At 55.0% G+C, this 21,198-nt stretch overlaps 1 protein-coding gene across 1 annotated transcript in view; it reads right to left on the bottom strand.

Annotated features, from left to right (window-relative positions):
- Positions 1 to 2,552: 2,552 nt before the first annotated feature.
- Positions 2,553 to 21,198, bottom strand: part of DLG5 (discs, large homolog 5 (Drosophila)) — a 111,443-nt gene continuing 92,797 nt past the window's right edge. The window contains exons 21-32 of the mRNA XM_012663313.1: positions 18,815 to 18,977; positions 18,526 to 18,659; positions 17,828 to 17,974; positions 16,301 to 16,484; positions 15,530 to 15,678; positions 14,539 to 14,709; positions 13,507 to 13,703; positions 7,122 to 7,265; positions 6,724 to 6,851; positions 5,497 to 5,606; positions 4,704 to 4,813; positions 2,553 to 3,341 (exon numbers count right to left, since the gene is read on the bottom strand). Of these exons, the coding sequence (XP_012518767.1) occupies positions 3,238 to 3,341; positions 4,704 to 4,813; positions 5,497 to 5,606; positions 6,724 to 6,851; positions 7,122 to 7,265; positions 13,507 to 13,703; positions 14,539 to 14,709; positions 15,530 to 15,678; positions 16,301 to 16,484; positions 17,828 to 17,974; positions 18,526 to 18,659; positions 18,815 to 18,977 (1,741 nt within the window). The 3' untranslated portion in view covers positions 2,553 to 3,237. The remainder of the gene's footprint in view (positions 3,342 to 4,703; positions 4,814 to 5,496; positions 5,607 to 6,723; positions 6,852 to 7,121; positions 7,266 to 13,506; positions 13,704 to 14,538; positions 14,710 to 15,529; positions 15,679 to 16,300; positions 16,485 to 17,827; positions 17,975 to 18,525; positions 18,660 to 18,814; positions 18,978 to 21,198) is intronic.

Here is a 21,198-nt window from a genome sequence, read left to right as displayed (position 1 = left end):
TCAGGTCTGTTCCTAAGCATTAGGCCTCCCTCCAGCCTCGGAGCTGCAGGTTCCCTCAGCTTCTGCAGCGACAGGAGCGGGGCTCCATCTGAGTCCTGTTCCCCATGCACATCACAGAGCCATAGCGGTTAGCCCAGGAGGGGCCTTAGAGACCACCCAGTCTTACCTGTCCATGCAGGGCGATGTCGAGGCCAGGGGAGCACGACATGCTCAAGGGCTCACAGCTGGATCAGGAAGTCAGCCCTGCCTTTCCAAAATAATCTGAGCCTGCTGATCCATCTGGCTGTACCCGCCTCCCCCAACACACACTCCCCAGCCTGGTCTCCACGTGGCTTAGAGAGTCACCTCACAGGGCAGGACCTCCCTCAGCCCTGCTTGGTGGCAATATCCAGGGGGCTGCCCTGCAAGGCTTCGGTACATTCAGAAACAGTCTAATCTCAGTGACTTCACTGGCCTTCCCTTTTCGAAAGGCACAGGATTTTTTCCCCTTGTAATTTATAAAAGAAAATCAAGTTGCCTATAGAAAATTTGGAAAATATAGAAAAATCTAAAGAAGAAAATAAAATCACAATGCCAAAAGTGCAAACTGTTGAGGTATTGGCATCATAGTTGAACTCTTAAAAAACGGTACTAAAATAAGCAGCCATCGCCCCACCCCCACTTCCAGGTGAGTGACTTCAAATCAGCGGAGCTGCTGCCCTCCCCAAGGATGGCACCGAGTCTGGGCTGCCAAGGAGGCGGGGGCAGCCCCTGCGCCTGCAGGCGCATTAGCAAGTGTGGGATGGGCCCCGGGTCCTGCCCCTCAACTGCCAAAGGCCTGCACAGCTCTGTAGCCCCCGTGGCCACAGCTGAGACCAACGCCGTAGGGCCGTGGCAGAACCCGCCCAGCAGGAAAGGGAGGGGAGGCACGGACACCTCATCTGCCTGCCGGTCCAGCCACCATGGCAGCACGTGAGGCTTCCGCAGAATGTTCTGTCCTCAAGCCCTTCCGAGCACAAGGAGCCGCGGTGGGGGGGTGGGGGGACTCTGCTCTGCCCCAGTCCTCAGCCCTGGCTTCCTGCAGCCACAGGCCCAGCCTCTCAACCTCCTCCAGCTTCCCCACCTCCTCCCTGGATCGTGGACTTCAGGCCCAAGCAGGCTGCCCCAGGAGCCCTGCAGTGCTGGGTGATGTCCCAACGTGATGCCGAGGCACCACAGGGCAGCCCCCAACCAGGCAGGGCCCTTCCCACCCTGGGGCCTCAGACAGGGCCTCACTGAGAAGGCCAGGGGACGCCCAGAGCGCCCGGCTCAGCCCAGACCTGGGCAGGCGCCCCGGCTCACGCAGATCAGCTGCTGGGCTGCAGCCACTGCCCCACACCACGTGCCTGGGGGGACAGGAGGGAAGGGGAAGGTGTCGTCAGAGAGAGGATGCTGAGCAGGGAGCAGGGACTCCCAATCACCACGAGAGCCGGAAGGAACCTCACACGTGCGCCACCACCAGCTGCAGGCTCGAGTTAGGAATGAAGGAAGCCAAGGGAGCAGGGAGGGATGGAGACCTAGTGGGATTCAGGCATCTTCTTGCACAGCGTGTTACAGAAATTGACCTTTATTTGTTGTACTAAAGTCTGTTTAACTTTTGATACAAAGTAACATTTTAGTACGGAGAATCCCAGTCTGTCAGCTCAGTACCTGTCTGCACACTGTACCGTCACAGTCCGCGCCCCTGCCCCGGAGGGTGCCACTGAATACCTTGAGAATAGTCTACAGTTTTTCTCAGTTGTCTGAGCTAGAAAACGTGTACCTATAAAACAAAGGACAGCATTGAGGACTGAAACTTGTCTCTTTTTTGAACAACTGTGCAAGAAAATATATCCCTTTTTAAAAAATGTCAGTAATGGCTAAACTACCATCTAGTGTCGAGAATTACAAAGAATAAAATGAAATCAGAAATTTCTTGCTAGTAAAATGAAATGTTAGGAACAGTATTAAAATATAGATCCTACCCCAATGACACTTACACAGAGCCCAGTACAGTACCTAGTATTAACAGGACGCACAGTTTAAGGAGAAACCACATCAAATCTTCAGCCAGACATAGCCAGCATCAGAAGTGCAAAAAAAGAAAAAAAAAGCCCCCAAACAAAGACACCTTCGTGGAGTAAGGTTCATGCCATGAGTGCTGTAACCAAGATTAGAAGATCCCAGTTTTTCTTTTTAGATTTTTCATAGTGACAACACTAACCGTTATGCTTCCCCTAAAAGCTCTCAATTCAAAGTCTGAACCATGAACGTTTTCATATCAAAAAGAACTGATGCACCTGCCGCTCTCTACGAAGTTTAAGGATTACCCTGCAAACACTGCACTGATGAACGCTGTCAGGACTAGCAGAACCTAAGGAGGACCCAATGGCATGCATCGGCTCTGGCTCGACACCCTGCCCAGAACCCAGCTGTGTCCCTGTGAACCCGCACGGCTCTGAGGGACCAGACGTAACGCCTAAGTCATAAACACAGACGGAGAAGGGATGGGAGGCCGTGGAAGGCAGGAGAGGAAGGCTGAGAGGCGAGGTGGTAAGAACGCCAAAGCAGCCGTCCCTGGAGCAGGAGGAAAATGCCGCTGCTGGCAAGTCGGCCCCACGAAGGCACTGGTTCTGCCGCCACCGGCGGTCTGAGCACCTGCAGTCACGCTGTCCTTCCAGGAGAGGTGCCACCGAGGAGCGGGGAGTTTGTCAAAGCTCTGGTCCCACTGACGAGAACCTCCCAAAAGCAAAGCAGCCCCCAGTGAGGTTCCAGGGTCCTCTTGCTGAAGACGGAAACAAAGCCAACACCAAAGCCACGGGGGGCTGACAGAGGGGGCAGGGGCTGGGCACCGGAGCCCGGAGCCGTTCAAGTAAACATAAACCACCCAATACTCAGAAAGGCTTGTAAACGTGTGATCTGAAAGGTCCTCTTTGCAGCATCTCGGATCGGCTGGCTAAAGAAAGGTGGGTGTGGAACCCCTCTGTGTAAAGTCTTTTGTGTTTTCTGTTTTGTTCTGTCTTAAAGCACACGTGTGAGAGAAGCAGAGTCTGCTGGCCTGGGCCGATCACGTGCGGCCGCGGCCCTCTGTCTGCGAAGGTGGTGCTTCCGCAGTCCCGGTTCTGGCTCCTTCCCCGCATGTCTGTGCACGGGCAGACTGGATTTCCAGTGGCTAGAAAGCAGCGGAGCCAGGCACTCACACCAGTGGCCAGCGTGGTCATTTCACAGCACGGCACTCTGCTAGAGCGGACAGGCCGGAACCCACAGGACTTTGTTCTGCTCTTGACTGACCATGGCCAAGATCTGAGTGCAAATGCTCGACAGGGCTCCTCCCTGGACGACCCCTGCAAAAGAGCCCCCCAAACACACACAGGTCATTCAGCTGGGTACGACCCCAGGTGTGAGGCAAATAAATACAGCTTGAGCTCTTTCTACCGGGTGGCTGCCTGCTGTGAGCTACCTGGCACTCTGCCCTGAACCCACTGACTCTCTTGCATCAGAGAATTGCCCCTGGTGAGGTGACCACTCACGTGTAAACTGTCCACCCCGACTGCAGTGACACCCTTGGCTGGGTTTGCCTAGTCTTGCAATGGAGGGGGGAATCCCAGTGCACTGGAAAGCAGTTTGGGGGGCGTGTCATCATGGTCCAATTGGCAGCAAGACTCCACAGGAAACAAGGATGAGTTTAAGAAACCAGGCACCCCGCGGCCCAGAGGAGAGTCACAGCAAAGACAACTCGTCTCTAACTTGGGCCGGCTCCACACTGCTGACGTTCAACATCATGGGTCTATGGACACCGGGCCAGGACTATTCCAGGTATGCTCCACAGAACAGCCCCTGGGGACAAACCGCTCCCCTGCCGTGGCAGGCAATGTTCCAGAATTGACAATGAGCATTTAGAAACTGCTATGGAAATGGGACATCATAATTTTATGTCTGTTGAATACAATAAAAAAAAAATCAGGGCTTATCTTTTATAAGTTTTGGAGTTTTAAATTTCATTTCACTAGGAATTGTTAATATGTTTGGCTAAAGTATGGGTCTGCGATGAACTGGAAATTAAAATACACATGAGCGTGCACCCCGCCCCAAGCACAGGCACGCACGCCCACACAAGCACGCCCACACACACACACACACACACACACACACACACACACGCGCCACGGTGGGTTCTGGGCTAGACCACAACACTCTCCACACAATGTAATCAAAACCCCTGTCCCTTCCTCTGTGACCACAGTGCCAGCACCCTACAGATGACTGACTTTCCGGAAGAGGCTGAAGGCTGGAAGTTAGGTAAACTGAAGCAACACTTCTGTAGGTTTGTTTCATTTTGAAGACTAGAGATGCTAAGGGGGGCAGCTTTTCTTCACCAAATCCCACAGCAAAACTGTCCTGTCCTAAAGGGTGCTGGGGACAGACCACCACAGCCTCCGCCGCCCAGGCTGTGGGCCCCGCCCTGCCCGGGGACCCTGCCGCTGTGCTGTATGGCGCCCGTGCTACGTTCAACTGGTAAAAACCCTGGTCTTGACCTGTGACTGCAACCCAAACCCCTCATTCAAGATCCAAGCGCTCACGATGGCATTCGCAAGCACCCAGCAAGTGTGGGCTGTCACCGTTTCCGAGAAAGCTGTCTTGGGAACACCTCTGCTGCCTTCCCGGCTGCCCGCTGCCCCGCCCCCTGCAGGCCCACACACACCTACCTGTGAAGTACCTGCTGTACTCCTGCTCGATCTTCTGCGCCGTCTCAAACTGCTCTTTGGAATGCCTCTGAGTCACCTTGTCCCTCAGGTAGATGGGGTCTCTCTGCTCCCTGCGGGGACAGCCAGGGCACCGGGCTGAGCCTCTCCTAGCTCCTCCTCTCCTTCCTCTGTCCAGGGAACAGGGACCTCCATGGAGGTAGGGTGGGCTGTGGTGGGAGGCCCCGTGTGCTGCCCCCGTAAGGTATGGCAACAGCCTCCGGCTCCGTGGGGAGCTGGGCACCCCAGTGCATGCACCGAGTGCAGACACACCAGCTGGTGCAGGTGTGGCATGGCAGCACACAAAGGCCGAATGGACGGGGACCTTGGTGAGCATGTAACCCAACCAGTGCGGAAACCGAAGCTCAGAGAAAGCAAGGGCCCATCCACATCACAGGCCACTCCTAGCTGAGCGGGACCTAGGCCAAGCCACCCGGCTCCTCGGGGCTCCGGGCACCATGCCGAGAAGCAAGGGGGATGGTGGCAGAGTGGGGGCGGCTGCACAGACCAAGCTGGTCCTGCTCAGTGACTGTGGCAGCACCTGGACAGGGCAAAGGGGCAGTGGGGAGGGGGATGGGCTTGGCTGCCACTGCCTCCTTCTGAGCGGGGGACGGGGGCTGGGGGCCGGAGGGGAAGGGTCACTTCCTGCATGTTCTGCCTATTTCAAGGCCGACAGTCCTGTCCCCCCTCATCCCGACACAACCCTTCCCTGCCTGAGCTGCCAGCCCAGCCCTGGCAGGGCCCCGCTGCTGCCTACTTGACGTGCTTGGCGCTCTTGTAGTGGATGAAGATGACGATGGGGTAGATGTGCATGTGGTGCAGCCGCTCGATGGCGTGGGCGCCGATGTCCAGGAGGCAGTGCCGGTTCTGGGGGACGGGGCGCAGGGTGAGCCCGCAGGGCAGGTGAGGGACGGTCCCTCTCCTCTGCGGCCGGCGGGACCCGCCCTCTCCTCACACAGCGCTACCTTGCTCCATAAATGAACACACGGGGCTCTACCCACGAGCAAGGCTGCAAAACCACACGAGGAACTGTGGGGAAACCTCGCCCAGGAAACTCTCCCCACAGGCCGCGCCAGCCATGCGGGGGGCCGAGGCTGGAAGCCAGGGCCGGGTGGGGTGTGGCCGGCCCAGCTCCACACTTCCCTGCCTGCCTCTGCCCAGACACGGGACCTTCTGAGAGCCCCGCCCACCCTGCCACACTGCGCGAGTGAGCCAGGGACTCGTGTGCCTTTGCGTGGCCGTGACTGAAAGATGCGCTTGGTCTCCTCAGCCTCCAGGGGCGCGTGCACCAAAGCAAGGCCACGGGCACTCCACCTGCGGCTCCCCTGACCCCCAAAAGCCCCACCTCGACTGGGCACTAAGCGCTCAGAGCTGTGAGAAGCCCAAGCCTTCGCCTGACAGGGAGAAAAGCAAAGCCTAGCAGGGCACGCGGAGCCACACGGAAAACGGGGCCCAGAAGGGCCCACGTCCTCAGATGAACGAACACGCAGCTGCCGCGCCGACACACCCCACAGCTCTCCCCACTCTTCACGCTGCCTGGCTCATGGACTCTGGGACGTTCAAGAGCATCGAGAGACACGGCAACGGCTCTGAGCCCCTGCAGGGGCAGGGACCCTGACGGAGGGCATGTTCCCTGTCCCCAGAAGGTGCACGTGAAACCGCGCACGCGTGTTCAGACACGCATTCAGGGACCCCGTCCTGGGATGCTCCGTAAGAGGCCCTTCCCCAGAGTTCAAAGCTCTCATCAGATCGCCCCAGAGGGCGAGAGGTGGCACGTACAGGGCAATCCCTACACCCTCACGGCGGGATTCACTTGCTCGTTTGGGTGCAGCAGCCATGAAGGCGAGCCCAGGAGCAGGCGGGCTCAGAGAGTCTGAGAATGCTCAGGGCACAGGACCACGGACGAGGGGCCCAGATCCAAACACGGCGGAGTCTGATATGGGCTCCAGTGCGCACCCAACCCTCAGGCGGAAGCCACGGGTACCTTTTCTGCGATCTCCTTGATTGAAGCTACCGTGGTCACATCGAAATGGCCGCTCCTCCGCTTGTAGTCAACAAACAGGCAGTCCTTGACGCCCCGCTCGATGGCCTGCTGGGAGGCCTTCATCACCTCTGCCAAGCACAGACACAGGGCTCAGGATGCCGGGCCCCGCGCAGCCCCAGGGGAGGAGCAGGAGAAGAACTGCGCCCAACAGCCTCCAGGAACCCCGTCCTGGTGAGCCCCCTCCCAGAGAAAGAGCCAGAGGTCAGGCCCGGATCTGACCCAGGTCAGGGGCTCTGAAACCCTGTGAGGCCTGGTCCTCGTGCTGCCACCCCCCGTGCAGGCCAGTTGACAGAAACTGGGGACAGACACAGCCCAGAGGCACAGAGGGCGCCTCTTACCAAGGGGACATCTGCAGAACTGGCCAGGAGCCTCGTTCACCAGCATCTCCTTCACCACGTCCAGCAAAGGCCCCAGAATCAGCACAGGCCTCAGGGACGTGCAGTCCACCTTCTGGACCCGCTGGTAGGCCAGGCTCACGGAATCTGAGGGAGACAGAGCAGCAGCGTCACGGGCCCAGCCTGGAGTGGAGGGGCAGGAGGGGCTGGGACCCCTGCTCCCTGACCTCACCCGCCCGGGTGGCCTGGGACTCCCCCAGCTCCTGAACTGAAAGTCCCACGTCCCAGGCACTCCGTCCCTCTGTCCTGTGAACACCCGAGGCAGGCGGTCTCGACCAGTTGTCCTGCACTTCCTTCTGCTCCATCCGATTCTTCCTCGTGTGCCTGACGCCTGCTTCCCCTGCCCCATCTCCACTCTCCTCTGCTCTCTGGGATGCAGCCTCAGAGGTAGAGTGTCTTCCCCTCCAACACAGAAGGCGTGGTTCTGTGACCCAGATCTGCCCAGTGGGTGACAGAGGTGAGGCTTCGCCGCCCTCCCCACTGCCCACCGACCAGCAGCTCTGTTATTTAAAATCAAGGGAGGGTTTGTTGGTCACATCCATCACCTTGAGACGTGTTTCTAAGCGAAGGCTCTGAGGAGTCACAGGGCAAAGAACTACTTCCAAGAAGGGTTTATATAAACACGTCCTCCCTTTCAAAAATTAGAACCTCACAGATAAAGCCAACATCCTTCCCCAATCCCTGTCCCCACTGGCCTCCTCGGAGCTAACCACTGTTATGAGCTGGAAGGATATCCTTCCAGATGTTATTCTTGTAAGTTGATTTCTATATGCTAAAAAAAACTAGAAAGTGTGTACGTGCGTCTATTCAACAAAATGTGATGCTGTAAATATTCTGTAACTCCCTCTGTCATCCAGCGTTATGTTTCCGTGATGCACCCATGCCGATTCAAGTTGATCTTCTTTATTCCTTTTGAACATTCCATGCACAGTTACTCCGTATCTGTTAATTTTTATCCACTTCCCTGTTGATGGACGTCAATATTCCCTCAATTTACTTGAGCAAGAATCATACTCTCCATTAATGACCATTAACATTCCACACCATGGGGTGCCAATTTAGAGATTCCTATTTCTCCCTGAATACTCTGCTTTGTTGGAAGTCCTCAAAATCGCAGAACCACAGAACTAGCATCTTACAAGTCACTGACTCCAGCTGGAGAAGAAAAGTGGCCCATCCAAGATCACAGCTAATCAGGGCACAGCAAAGGCTTGGCCTGGAGGGTTATAGTCTTAGACCACACTACAGTGACCTTCTTTAAAAGGTGTTATGTTCCAAGTCACCGTAAAGATAAGAAAACAAAATAAACAAACATAAAAGGTGCTACAGACTGAACTATGTGCCCTCAAAATTCATATGCTGAGCCCTAACCCCCAACCTGACTGTAATTGGAGACAGGGTCTTCAGGACATAATAAAGGTTAAATGAGGTCATAAGAGTGAGGCCCTAACCCAACAGGACAGTGGCCTTGTTAGAGGATGAGACACTAGAGATCTCTGTCCCTGTCCCCACCATGTGAGGACACAGCAAGAAGGCAGCCGTCTGCAAGCCAGGAAAAGAGTCCTCACCAGCACCTGGCCATACTGGCACCCTGATCTGATTTCCAACCTTGAGAACCATGAGAAAATAAATTCCTGTTGTTTAAGCCACCTGATCTGTGGCGTTTTCTTATGGCAGCCCTGGCAGACTAAGATTGAAGGAAAACCAGTCCTCTGCAAACATTCCTGAGACACTTGTGCACAGGCCCCTAAAGGGACAAGCATAAGGACATCCACTGTCCTCTGGGTGGTAGAGAGTTGAAGTCTACTTGGCAGCCATCACGATGGGTGCGCAATCAAGGGGGAGGGGCACCAGGGGTGCCATGCAGCAGCTGGAAGCCACGAACTAAAGCAAGAATTCAAAACTCCCACAGTGCGTCAGGATTGCTTGGGGCGGGGGGAGGCGGTACTTTTAAACTATTATGTAGGGATTACTGCTCCCAGGTAGAACAGAACAGCTTACAGCACATTTTTGAGAACTAGAAAACCTGGATTAAAAGAGAGAGAAATATCTTTTTGAAGGCATCGTAGAGTGGCTGCAACGGCCAGGATTTGACATGCCAGGACCCTGGAGGGACGGGAAGCACAGAGCAGTAAGCCTGCGTTCTGTAGGCCGCTTCCTCCGCCAGAGCAGTTGCAGACTGTGGGGGTAAGAGTGAGAGGCAGGGAGCCCAGGGAGAGGACCATTGCTAAGGACTGGGAATCCAGGAAGAGTTTTTGGGAATCTCCAAAGCAGGTGAGACCACAATGGAGTTTAGGACTGCCAGCACAGCCAGGGCCTGGGGGCCATGATTCCAACGGGAAGACAGGAGCAGAGAACTAAGCCTGATATCAGAAGTTTTCCCCTAATGTCATCTCCAAATTCTTAGGCTATGAGGAGCAAGAAACTAAGAGTCTAAAAAAGTCACTAAAACACAGAGCAGAGTGTTCTGCAGTCTCATGGTACTGAAGAGAGAAAAAATGGGAGTCAAAGCTTCCTAGGGAGGAAGGGCCCCAGGGGACACCCCAGGCTCTCAGCGGGGACCACTGGAGTGCCACCCCGTGGGATCAGGATGAACCACAAGCTGCAGCCCAGCCTGAACTGCAGCCTGGACCGAGGTGAGGATCCAGCGGTGCTGTCTGCAGAGGACAGGGCAAACCCCCTCTGGAGGATGGTGACATCATTCAGAGCCTCGACAATTTCCTACACATAATTTCTGACAGCTCAATAAACAATTAGCAGACGTACCAAGAAGCATGACCAAAAAATAAATAAATAAATAAAAACCAAAAAACCCACAAAGACAACAAAAAGAGATTCAGGAATGATGAGACATGACAGTTACCAAACACAGTCTTTAAAAACATGATTAATATATTTCACAGAGAGCAGACAACATAATGGAAAATCTCAGCAAGCAATCAAAGTCTATCAAAAAAGAATCAAATGAAACTCTAAAAAATGTAATTTCTGAAAGTAAGAACACAATGGACACAACAGAGGAGCGGAGCAGTGAACAGGAACAAGGGAGTGGATGATGCGCAGCTGGCTAAGCGGAGAGCTGGGACATACGGGGAGGCAGCAGACACAGACGGGGTCAGTCGGAGGAACCAGGACCCAGGGGAGGGGTGAGGAGGGCACAGAAGCAGTATTAAAGAAACCATGGCCAGGAATTTTCCAAAACAGTCTAAAACGTCAACATCCAGATTTAAAAAGTGCTAAGGATCTTCCGAGCAGGATAAACGCAAAAAAAGCTGCACCTGGGCAGCACGTCAGCGTGACTGCCAAGAACTGAAGAGAAAGAACATCCTGAACACGGCGGTGGGGGCTGAGGGGACATGTGACCATCAGCGCCGAGAACAACAGGAAGATGACTTCGCACCAAGAACGAGAGTGGCAGGCGGGAAAGTGCCCCCCTGATGGGTTCATTTCCTGAGCCCCAGACCCTGCGAGTATTACCTCATGTAACAAAAGAGAGGTGATTAAATTAAAGACTTGGGGCAACGGGGTGGCGGGAGCATGTCCTGGAGAATCGGGGGCCCTAACGGCAATCCACGGATCCTTCTGAGAGGCAGAGGGTGTCTGCAGAGAGACACGTGTGGAGAAGAAGGCCGTGTGACGGCAGAGCAGAGGGAGATTTGAACGTGGGGGACGTGGCCCATGTAGGTGGACGTGGCGGCCACCACAAGCTGGAAGAGGCAGAGGACGGATTCTGCCCCGGAGCCTCCGAGGCCTGCCGACAGCCTGATGCCGTCTGGCCCAGTGGTCCTGAGCGCGGACTTCTGGCCTCCAGAACCGGGAGAGGATAAATGTGTATTGTTGAAACCATGGTTTGTGGAAATTTGTCACGGCAGCCACGGGAAACATATGTGATGACAGCCAGAGACAACGAAGGGTGTCCTCAGAGTGCTTACGCGGAATATCTACCGGTCTAAGACTCTACATCCAGTGAACATCTCCAAAAACAATCCTAAAATAGACATTTTCAGACAAAAACTGAGAGAATTTGTCACCAACAAAGCTGCATTACGAGAAATGCTGAAGTGAGCGGCTGAGCAGAAAGAAACAGAATCGGAAGGAAACACAGAACTGCAGGAAGTGACGCACAGGGATGGAAACGGTAAAATACAAGAACAATCGATCTGCACGTCAGTAAGACTGGCGTGGATGTAAAGTATATGTAGAATTAAAATGAGAATATCGTAAAAGTCAGCAAAGAGGGAAATGGAGTCACAGCGGTCTGATGATTTAGAGTTATCAGGGAAGTGGTCCCAGTAATGATTTCCGTCAGAGCAGGTCAGAGATGCACACTGTGAGGCTACTGTGGCCCCCAAGGAACAAAACAAAAACAAATAACTAAAAACTAATAGATGAGGGAAGGGCAGAATAAAAAAAACACTTGATTAATCAAAACAGAAGCAAGAAAGGAGAGACAAACAGGAAATAGGTAGAACAAACAGAAAACACGCAGAAAGATGGTAACTGTATTGATACATTACATTTTACGCAACGGATTAAATGCTCTGATTAAACGACAGACAAAGATTGCAACGGTGTGTTCAGACTGCGGCAACTCCTCGGCCGTTCACTCTTGTGCCAGTGTACGTGCACACCGCTGTGCGCGTTATACTCTGGTAACATTTGCTAAAAGGCAGATGGCCACAGTGGATTAAAAAAACCGCACATGCTGATTATAAGAGATATTTAAATATAAAGCTACAGAAAAGTTTAAAGTAAAAGGATGGGAAAAGATGGACCATGCAAACACTCAGCAAAATAAAACTGGTGTGACAATAAAAACAGCACACAGAATAGACTTTCAGGCAAGAAACATTATTAGAGATCAGGAAGGACATTTCATAATGATAAAAGCATCAATTTGCCAGGAAAATATAATAATTAGGAAGATGTCTGTACCCAATGACAACTTCAAAAATACACAGTGCAAAAAAATCTGAAGAAGTGAGAGAGAAAGAGAGCGAGAGAGAGAGAGAGAGACACACACACAAATAAATGGCTCTTTCAAAGGTTCAAACGCATCTGTTGGACACACACAGGAGATGGCGCCTGCCGAGAAAGGTTCGGGGAGATATGAGAGCAGAGACCAAAAGAGTGAAGGGGGAGAAAACCCCAAAGAACAAAATAAGGGTGAAATCTTGCCTTGATTAACAGGTTGGCAAACTTTTGCTATAAAGGGGAAGATAGTGATATTTTAGGTATTTTAGGCTTTTAAGGCAAAAGGACAAATTGAGCAACTATTATTACCAAAAGGCTAATAGAGGTTCTTACATCTTATGTCTTAAAACATAAAAACCCAGGCCATACAAAAACAGGTAGCTGGCCAGATTTGGCCCGTGGGCTGTAGTCTGCCAACTACTGTCCCAACAGATGGTAACAGCAGGCCATTAACCACAGGTGTGATTTACTCAACTCACAGCCTGACGTCTTAATTTTAAAAATAAAGAAGGAAGGAGGGGAGGAAGGGAGGGAAGGGGCAGCTAGCTGTCCCATCCGCTGCCACCCCTACCCCTGCCAGCCCGGGGAGGGCACATACTCTAGGACAGCACATGCACGCCAGCCACGTTCACAAAGGCCTGCTGCTTCACAGGACAAGTGCACCCTTTCCACAGGGGCCATCTGCCAGGGACGTCCGACATTCCTAGTCCTCAACTCCAGCCCTGGCTCAGCGTCCTGCCCCCGGAGGATCCTGTAAGAATCGTTAATGAACACAGAAACCGCAAAGATCTGCAGAGACCGGTGGCCCTAGGTCACTGCCAAGCCGCCTGTAATAACCCAAAACAAACAAGAAGCAATGCATTAAGTAGAGACTGCTTTGCGCCTACCCCAATACCTGTTCCTCCTTTCTTCCTCACTAACAGAACCTGTTGTAGAGGCCGTGCATGCGCCCAGCTAAAACATGCCTTTTCAGCCTCCTTGCAGATGCAAGCAGCCAACAAGATGTAAGTGGAAGTCGCAGCATGGGGCTTCCAGATACGCTGTTTAAAGAGGCACACTCAGCTGAGGCAAATTTGCCTTCCCCTTCCTCCTTCCTCCTTCCTGAAACATGGACACGATGGCTGCAGCTGCAACAATGGCTGTGCCGACCGTGAGGAGACCTGAGGACGAGAGCCACACCCCATGGACGTGGCCCTGAAGATGCAGCACTACCTGACCACCAGACGCCTACCTCCAGGCTTGTGCACAAAAGCAAAGTCAACTTGTACTTTGTTGAAGTCCCTGCTGTGAAGCTTCCAGGATCAACAGCAAACCTCACCTGGACAGCCCATGGGAAACACGCGCGGCCACTTGCCTTCAAAGAGTGGAATGGAGTCATTGGAAAAGGTGTCCAAGGCGAGGAGGTCTTTGCCATCTTTGGACCCACTTCGTTTGTGCTTGTGTTTCCTTCGAAAGAAGGACCGGCGTGCAGCCGCCGACAGCGTCTTTGTGGTGCTATTGTCATCTTTGACCTCAGACGTGCTGAGCCTCCTGGAGAATTCTTGGTCCATCCTGCAGTCACAGGGAAGGACGCTGCTGGGAGGGCTGTCGGGACCGTCCCCCACCGGCCTCCCAGTGAGGACAGCGAGGGCCGGGCCAGGAGCCAGCCTCCCCCCAACTCCTCTGCAGGCCTTGGCTGTCTCTCTCCCACACCCCCAGGACCACTTGGTACCACCGCTGCGGCTGGGGACAAGCCCTCAGAGCAGGTGGATTTCAGCTCAGTGTCAAAAGAAGTGCTAGGACAGCCTTCACTTGGTGACACTATAAGCTGTGCTTCCTGCCATAGCAAGGAATGCAGCAGGGAGGCAGGCGACCTCAAGGACACTGCTCAGTGAGAGGAGCCAGACACGAAAGGTGTGATTCCACTCACACCCAAGTGCAGAAGAGGGACACCTACAGGTACCAAAGCAGGTTGGTGGTTGATTAGGGCTGGGGGACAGATGGGGATGGGAGGACAGAGGGGCAAGGGGGCGACAGCCAACGGGTAAGGGGTTTCTGTGTGAAGTGGTGACGATGCTCTAAAAATAACTGTGGCGCTGGCTACACACACCTGTGAATGTGCTAAACACCGTGGAACTGTGCACTTTGGGCAGGCGGGATGGCATGTGACCGTCTCCATAAACCTGCCTTTAAAAAGTAGCTACGCCTCCTGGCTGGCCACTGTGCTCCTGCACGGCGCTGACTCATGCAAGGAGCAGCTTTCTGGACAAGCGATTTTGACCAGAAGCTGAGATGAGCGGTAGCATTAGCCCCCAGCAGCCCAGGCCCCGGCCTCACTCCACTGGAAAGCTCCACGGCCAGCAGCCCCCCGGGGCCCCCGCCCCATCCCAGGACAGAAGACACTCACATGTATTTGCTGGGAATCTGCCCGCGCTGGATCTTCCGGGCATTCTCGTCCAGCTGCCATGCCATCCAGGACCCAAACGTGCCCTGGGGCAAGGTGTCATCCACATAGAGGATGTCGTCCTTCTTAAAGCTCAGCTCAGGCTCCACCTCTGCCAGCCGGTCGTACAGGGCCCTGGGCCACGGGACACAGGGACTGCGATCAGGAGCCCCGCTGCCCGAGGACGCCCTGCACACCTCCAGCAGCCAGGCCCCTAAGGCCGCCACCCCTCTGTGAGCCATCTCCACACTCCATCGGGAGGCGCCTCTCTCTGTTCCGGTGGGGGTTCCCAAAGGAGGGAGCTCCGTGCCTTACACAGGAGGACAAAGACGTTGCCTCCCCCCCTAAGACTGAGGGCTCATCCCCACAGGAAAAAGAACTTGCCAAGGACCAAGGCCAGGTCTTCCCCTTCCAAGTGGGCCTTTCCCATCTGCCCCCTCTTCACAGTTAGGCCCCTGGTTCCCACAGATTGGAAGCTCCCTAGGGTGGAAACATGTTACCTATGACCCTAGAGACAGGCAGTTGTACCACATCAGCGTTTTATTCTTTTTGTGGTCTCAGAACTTAAAAGAACATGAAGAAAGCTCTGAGTCTCTCCTAGAAAACCCCTGCTGCTGCCTCACGCATCATTTCGTACGGTACTTAAGGGCATCAAGGATGCCCGGAAGTCCACACTGCAGTGGGATCTGCACATCTGGTTCGGGGAGACCAGCAGGAGAAGAGCACAGCCATAGGAAAACGGGGCTCTACAGCCTCGAAATTCCCCAGGCCCTAAGCCCTAAAGGGGGAGCCCATCTGGTCCTTTAAGCCCTCAAGGGTTGCTCCACATCACAAGCATCTCGCCATGATGCAGACAGGAGGGCCGCAGCCTTGGAGGCAAGAAACAGAGCCACTTGCCAGGAAGAGTCTCCACGGAAAGCCCCTCCCCTGCCCCCGAATCCCCAGCTACTGGTACCTGATGTAGAAGCTGTCGCCAGGCAGGCCCTTGATCTTGGTGAACTCCTCGGGGCGGTACTGCACCTTCAGGCGGACGCCGTCCTTGGGCTTCAGCATCTCCACGTAGACCTCCTCCGCCGTCTTGTTCCGCACATCCAGACTGCCGTACTGTCCAGGGCAGGGAGGGGCACCAGGGTCAGAAGGCAGAAGCCAGGGGTGGCCTGGGCACCCATGAGGGGCCAGTTACGGTGGCAGAGATTCAACAATCTTCGTCAACTGAGCGCCTGCCTGCCTCCCCTCTGTGGGAAGGCCGTCCTGTGCACACTCCCTGGCCACTAGGTCCTCTGCAGAGTGTCTGTTCTGCCCTTGACAGCTCATGCCAGGAAAAGCCTTGTTCCGGCCCCCAGCAAGTAGGGGCTATTGAGAACACAGCCCTTTCTCTTGCTTCTGCTACTTGTACCTTTAACTGTCTATGGACCGTCTCCCCCATGAGGCAGGAGACAATCCTTTCCCATCGCCAGAGCCCTGCTGCTAACAAGAGCATCTCCTTCTGGTGCCCAGGGCCCCTGCTGAGGCTCTGCTCTCAGGTTCCCTCCGTGGCCTGCCTAGCTTCCCGGGGACCCTCACAGGGGCTCCGGCAGCATTCTGGGTGTACCAGGATTGACAAATCAACCCCAACGGTGTCACCAGGTGAGCAGCTGTGCTCTTCTGTCTCCTGTACCACATGATGGCAGCAAGCCCGACATTCAGGGGGACAGTGGCCTGGCCTGCTTGGCAGCCCAGGACTCACCTCGAGGATGAGGTCCCCTGGCACGAGGCCATCGGGACCCTTGGCAGGACTGTCATCCTCCACCTCGGCCACAAACACCCCGTGCAGGTTCCCACCGCACAAGTGCACCCCAAGCTCCAGCTGGGACTTTTTGATGAAGACAACGCGCGGCTCCAGGGCCTTCTTGTTGGCATCTCCCGCGATCCTTTTGGGAAGAAAATGAAGTCCCTCAACTGCGCACAAGGAAGGAGGAAGGCACGAAAAGACAAGACAGTGGCCTACACCTAACTGCGTTCTGCTTGCTGCCCGGGGTCTTAGGACCACAGGGAGCCGAGAGGTGGTCCTCTGAGGGCTTTAGATCTACTGGCTTAGCGCACAGGGAAGGCTGCTGAGGTGCGGTGGGGGTGAAAGCACAGCCCCAGGGCTGGAGCCAGCTGGGAAGAGAGTCAAAACCAACACCCCTGTTCCCGGCTGAGCCATCAAACTCACGCCTGAGGGGGCATCTTGCCCACCTGGATCACATCTGTCTTCCTAACTCAGTTCTGCCTAAGGAAAGGTAAATTATCTCACTGTCCAGAGCACGACTCTCTCAGCAAACATCTACCAGGCGGCTTCTGTAGACCAGGGACTGCTAAGTCCTACAGCGGTGGCCCCAGCCATCAAGGCACCAATAACCAAGGAGGGGATCGGAACACAAGCTGGTGCACACACGGAGGGACGGAAATGGACGGAGATTGATGAAGCGGATCTCTGGGAGGCCGGCCCGTGATTCAAACTCTGCTGCAGGTAGGTTCCGTGACGGATCCTGGCACGCAGAACGCAAAGCTGGCCTCGCTGAGTGTGATGCCACCTGGGGCTTGGTCACGGCCCCACAGTGCTAGAGACACGGCTCCTCCAGGACTGCATCGCACCTGGGCCTGGGCGCCCTCCCTCCCCAGCCCAGGTAGACGCTGTGCAGCTCCCGTAGGGGCACCTGCTGCCTCCTGTCCACACAAATGCTGCTTCCTTGGCCTGGACTTCCCTTCACGCCCACCCCTGGCTCCTGCTCATCCTGAATGATTAGGCCTGGCTGCAGCTCCCACTGCTTCTGCCGGAGCTGCTGGTGACTACTCCTGACTGTTCCGCAGCGGCCGCTGTGCCCCCGCGGCACCTCGACGGTGCTGCACACACCCGCACTGGTCTGCTGCCTCCTCGGGCAGCGCTGCTGCAGGTGGCTAGAGCCCGGGGCCTGGCTGGGGGCTGACCGTGGGTCTGCATCTGAAGATAGAATCAGAAAGCCAGCGAAGGAGAAAAGGAGGAGAGAAAGAGAAGAGATAGAAGAAGGTGAAGAAAGAGCCAATGAGAGAACAGGAGAAAACAAAAAGAGAACGGGAAAGAGAGAGGGAGGAGGGGAAAAGGCATGGTGTGCCCCGCACCCGCGTCCTGAAGACCTGGCGTGTGGTTGGCAGCACAGGGGGAGGCTGGCTGCCCAGTGCCCGCGTCGCTCGGAGGATGTCCTCGGCCCCGCTGGCCGAGGCGGACACAGGGAAGGCTCACACATCTGCTGACCTGGAGCTGGGGGTGCTCTGCTTGGCCGGGGGGGTGCCAGGGCCCTCGTCCTGCTTCATCAGCGGGTCGATGGCAGAGGGGTGCTCTGGGGTGGTGGAACCACTGCCCTGGAAAGAGGAGTGGGTGCCAGCAGGGTCCAGGTGGGAGCTGGGGACAGAGGACAGGAGGAATGAGCAGTAGTATGAAGCCACCCAGAGCCACCTTCTCTTCTGCAGCAGCTGGGTCTGGGCTGTGAACAGGGACAAGGTCACACAGCTCTGTGCCCTGAGAAGAGCAGACACATCAGGGCTGCCGTCACCCACCCCACAGGATCTGCCCATCCTCTCCTCCCGATGTGTCCTCAACTCAGGGACCACCTCCAAAGGAGGCTGGCACGGGGACACATGAACTCACAATCCTTTTCCTTGCCTGTGTATCCTGTCTCCCCCACTGAGCTGTGCTGTGCAGCCCTGGAGGGCATGTCTCCCCCACAGGCCCCTGCTGGCCAGGGGACCCCCAGCCACATTTCCACACTCATTTCAGGAGAAGACATCCTCTCCACGTGCCCCTTCCTACGCCCCAGGGCAGCTGCCTCTCCCTCTGCCAGCAGCACCGTCCCCAGAACTTGCAGATGGCACCCCGGGTCTCCCTCGAGCAGCCCTCCTGCTGCACCCACCTCCCCGCCCCGCCCAATGGCCCCAGGAGGCCCAGGGGCTCACCTGGACCGGGAGTGGCTGCTGAGCTGGTGCATGTTGGGGTTGTACTGGGCCAGGATGGTGATGGTGTCACACTGCTGCCCGATGATGAGCCGGGCCTGCTGCTCTGTGGCGCTCCGCAGGTTTATGCCATTGAACTGGGGGGACACCAGGGCAGGCTCAGTGGCGGGGCAGGGGCTGTGGGCATGGAGGAGGCCGGGGGTCCCGGGAGCACTGCTTTTCCAGAGGAGGAGGAGAGAAGGAAGGAGGGCGGGCTCTCTGTGCGCTCCATGCGGAAGGGCAGCTCCCTTACCTCTAGCAACTGATCCCCGTACTCAAGGCCGGCCTGGTGCGCGATGCTCCCCACGGTCACCTTGGAGACGTAGATGCCACCCTTCTCTCCACTCACGATGGAGATGCCCAGCGGCTCCGAGCCCTTCTGCACCCTCACGTGCCGTGGCTCCTCCACATAAGGCCTTGGAAAGAGACAGAGGTTTGGAGACTCAGACGCAAGGAGAGGCTTGCGGAGTCTGGGTCGGGCATGCGGTTGGGCTGTGCAGACAGGGCCCAAGCCTGGAGGCTGCTATCGTTTTGCAGCTAGATGGGGATGTGATGAACCCTGCTCTATATGACAAAGAGCCCGCGTTCCCACTGCCTCATGCAACACAAGCACGGCATGGCCCAAACAGGCATGGAAGCACCCAGTCCCAGAGACACAGAGGATGGCCCACGTGAACTATAAACACCGATATGTGTCCGGAAAACAGGCAGGTTTTCATTATATGAGGAGTTGCCTCACAACACACAATTAAAAACCCTGGGGTAGGGGACTGGGGTGTCTCAAGACACCCTCCAAGGAAAAGACATGGGTTCTGGGATGACATTCGCTCCAGAAGAGTCGATATAAAGTATCAGTTTTTATGTTTGCTGGCTACACAGGGTGATGCACACTGATCATGGAAATTAAGCTGCTGTAAACCCCAGCCACTGAAAAGGGAGCGGGAGGCACGGAGCAAGGCTGCGGCCATGCACTTGCCTCGCCCAAGGGCACGAGGCGGCAGGGGCTTGGCGCGGAGCCTCTCGGCAGGCCAACCTCACACTCCTCAGGGAGGAGGACCTGGGCCTGGCAGCCACGGGCAGCCTCAGAAGAGATCTGTGGTGGTAGAGACATCTGGAAGGTGTGAAAGGTCAGAAAGAAAAGAAGGGATGCTCAGAGAAGCAAGGCAACCGCGGATGCTTGGAACGTAACAGACACGGAGGAAGGCCGGGCCCTCTTCCTCCCAGGGAATGAACACCTGAGCTTATCCTCGCAGGGAAAAGCCACAGGCAACGGTAGAGGGAGGGAACCAGCCTGGCCTCGTTCTCTTCGGGTCCCCTCTGGAGCACATGGCCGGGGATGGATTCTTGTGCTGGGGGGTGGGAGGCACCCAAACCACCCTCTCCCCTGCCACCTGGAGGCAGGGCAGTCCCGGCCTCAGCCTGTGCCCCCGCTGCTCAGGGCCCAGGCATCTTGCAAGAGCAGAGATTAAAATTCTTGGCTCGTCCTTGCTCTCTGCTGCTCTCCAGCGTGCTCTCACTTCCTAAACTCATCCGCTCTACAATTCTTCCCTTGACCCCCCAGCTCAGACACACCCGTCCCTGGCCTCACCCATGGTCCCTTCCGAGACTCAACATGGATTAGAGTCCCAGGCTGCTGAGAGCTGCAAGAACCCTTAGCAAGCGGCCACCCCAACACGGCCCTCCCTGCCCCAGCCTACGATGATGGAACAGTGACCCAGAGCAGAGAGGAGGCTCCCCTGCAGGCGGGGGCAGAGCTAGTTTCTGGTCTAGGCCCCTCCTTTCTCTCTGAGCACCCTTTCCTCTGTTCCACCCCCACACAGCACATTTATCTCAACAAAGTAGCAGAAAACTAAGTCCCAACACTAACTATACCAGAGAAGCCATGAACCTGTTGGGAATGACAACATAAATCAGGACCTACCTACGGACATGCAAAGATGTAGGGGACAGTCTGCAGAGTGTGGGGGCAGACCAGCGTCACTCATGTTCACCTGTGCACACATGTAGGCGTGTGCTTGTGCATAAGGAGGTGTCTGTGCAGGACCTTACCAAAGTGTTAACAATGGTATCTCTAGGTGAAGGCATCTGAGATAATCTTCGCTTTTTAACCTTCTGAATAACTTTTTATAATATGCACAAAGGTTTTCTCAGAACAACATGGCTGCTTTTTAAGAGGTTTATAAAGTATAATTTTAATATTACAAATAGCTAAAAATATGTTAAGGAAGATGTGACTATGTATATAAAATAATACAAATAATAAAGCATGCATTCAAAATACATCTATGTTAAAAGGTTAATGGCAATTGAATCTCTGGCTGAAGAGACTATATGTGACTTTTTTCTGCTTTCTACTTTTGTAATTTTCCCAATTTTCTATAATGAGTATATAATACTATACTTCATAATCAGGAAAAAGGGACCGTTTTTATTTTTTATAGTGATGGGGTCTCGCTATGTGGTCCAGGCTATTCTTGAACTCCCGGCCTCAAGCAATACTCCTACCTCAGCCTCCCAAAGTGCTGGGATTACAGGTGTGAGCCACCTGGCCTGGCCAGGGGCTATTTTTAATAAGTAAGCTGTTGCGCAGTCAACTCACATTCAATTTTGTCTCTATTAGATCACAGGCACCGCAAG

The sequence above is a fragment of the Propithecus coquereli genome, unplaced genomic scaffold (genome assembly GCF_000956105.1).
Source record: "Propithecus coquereli isolate 6110/MARCELLA unplaced genomic scaffold, Pcoq_1.0 Scaffold80, whole genome shotgun sequence".
NCBI classification, from domain to species: Eukaryota; Metazoa; Chordata; class Mammalia; order Primates; family Indriidae; genus Propithecus; species Propithecus coquereli.
This window is presented reverse-complemented; position numbering and strand designations above follow the sequence as displayed.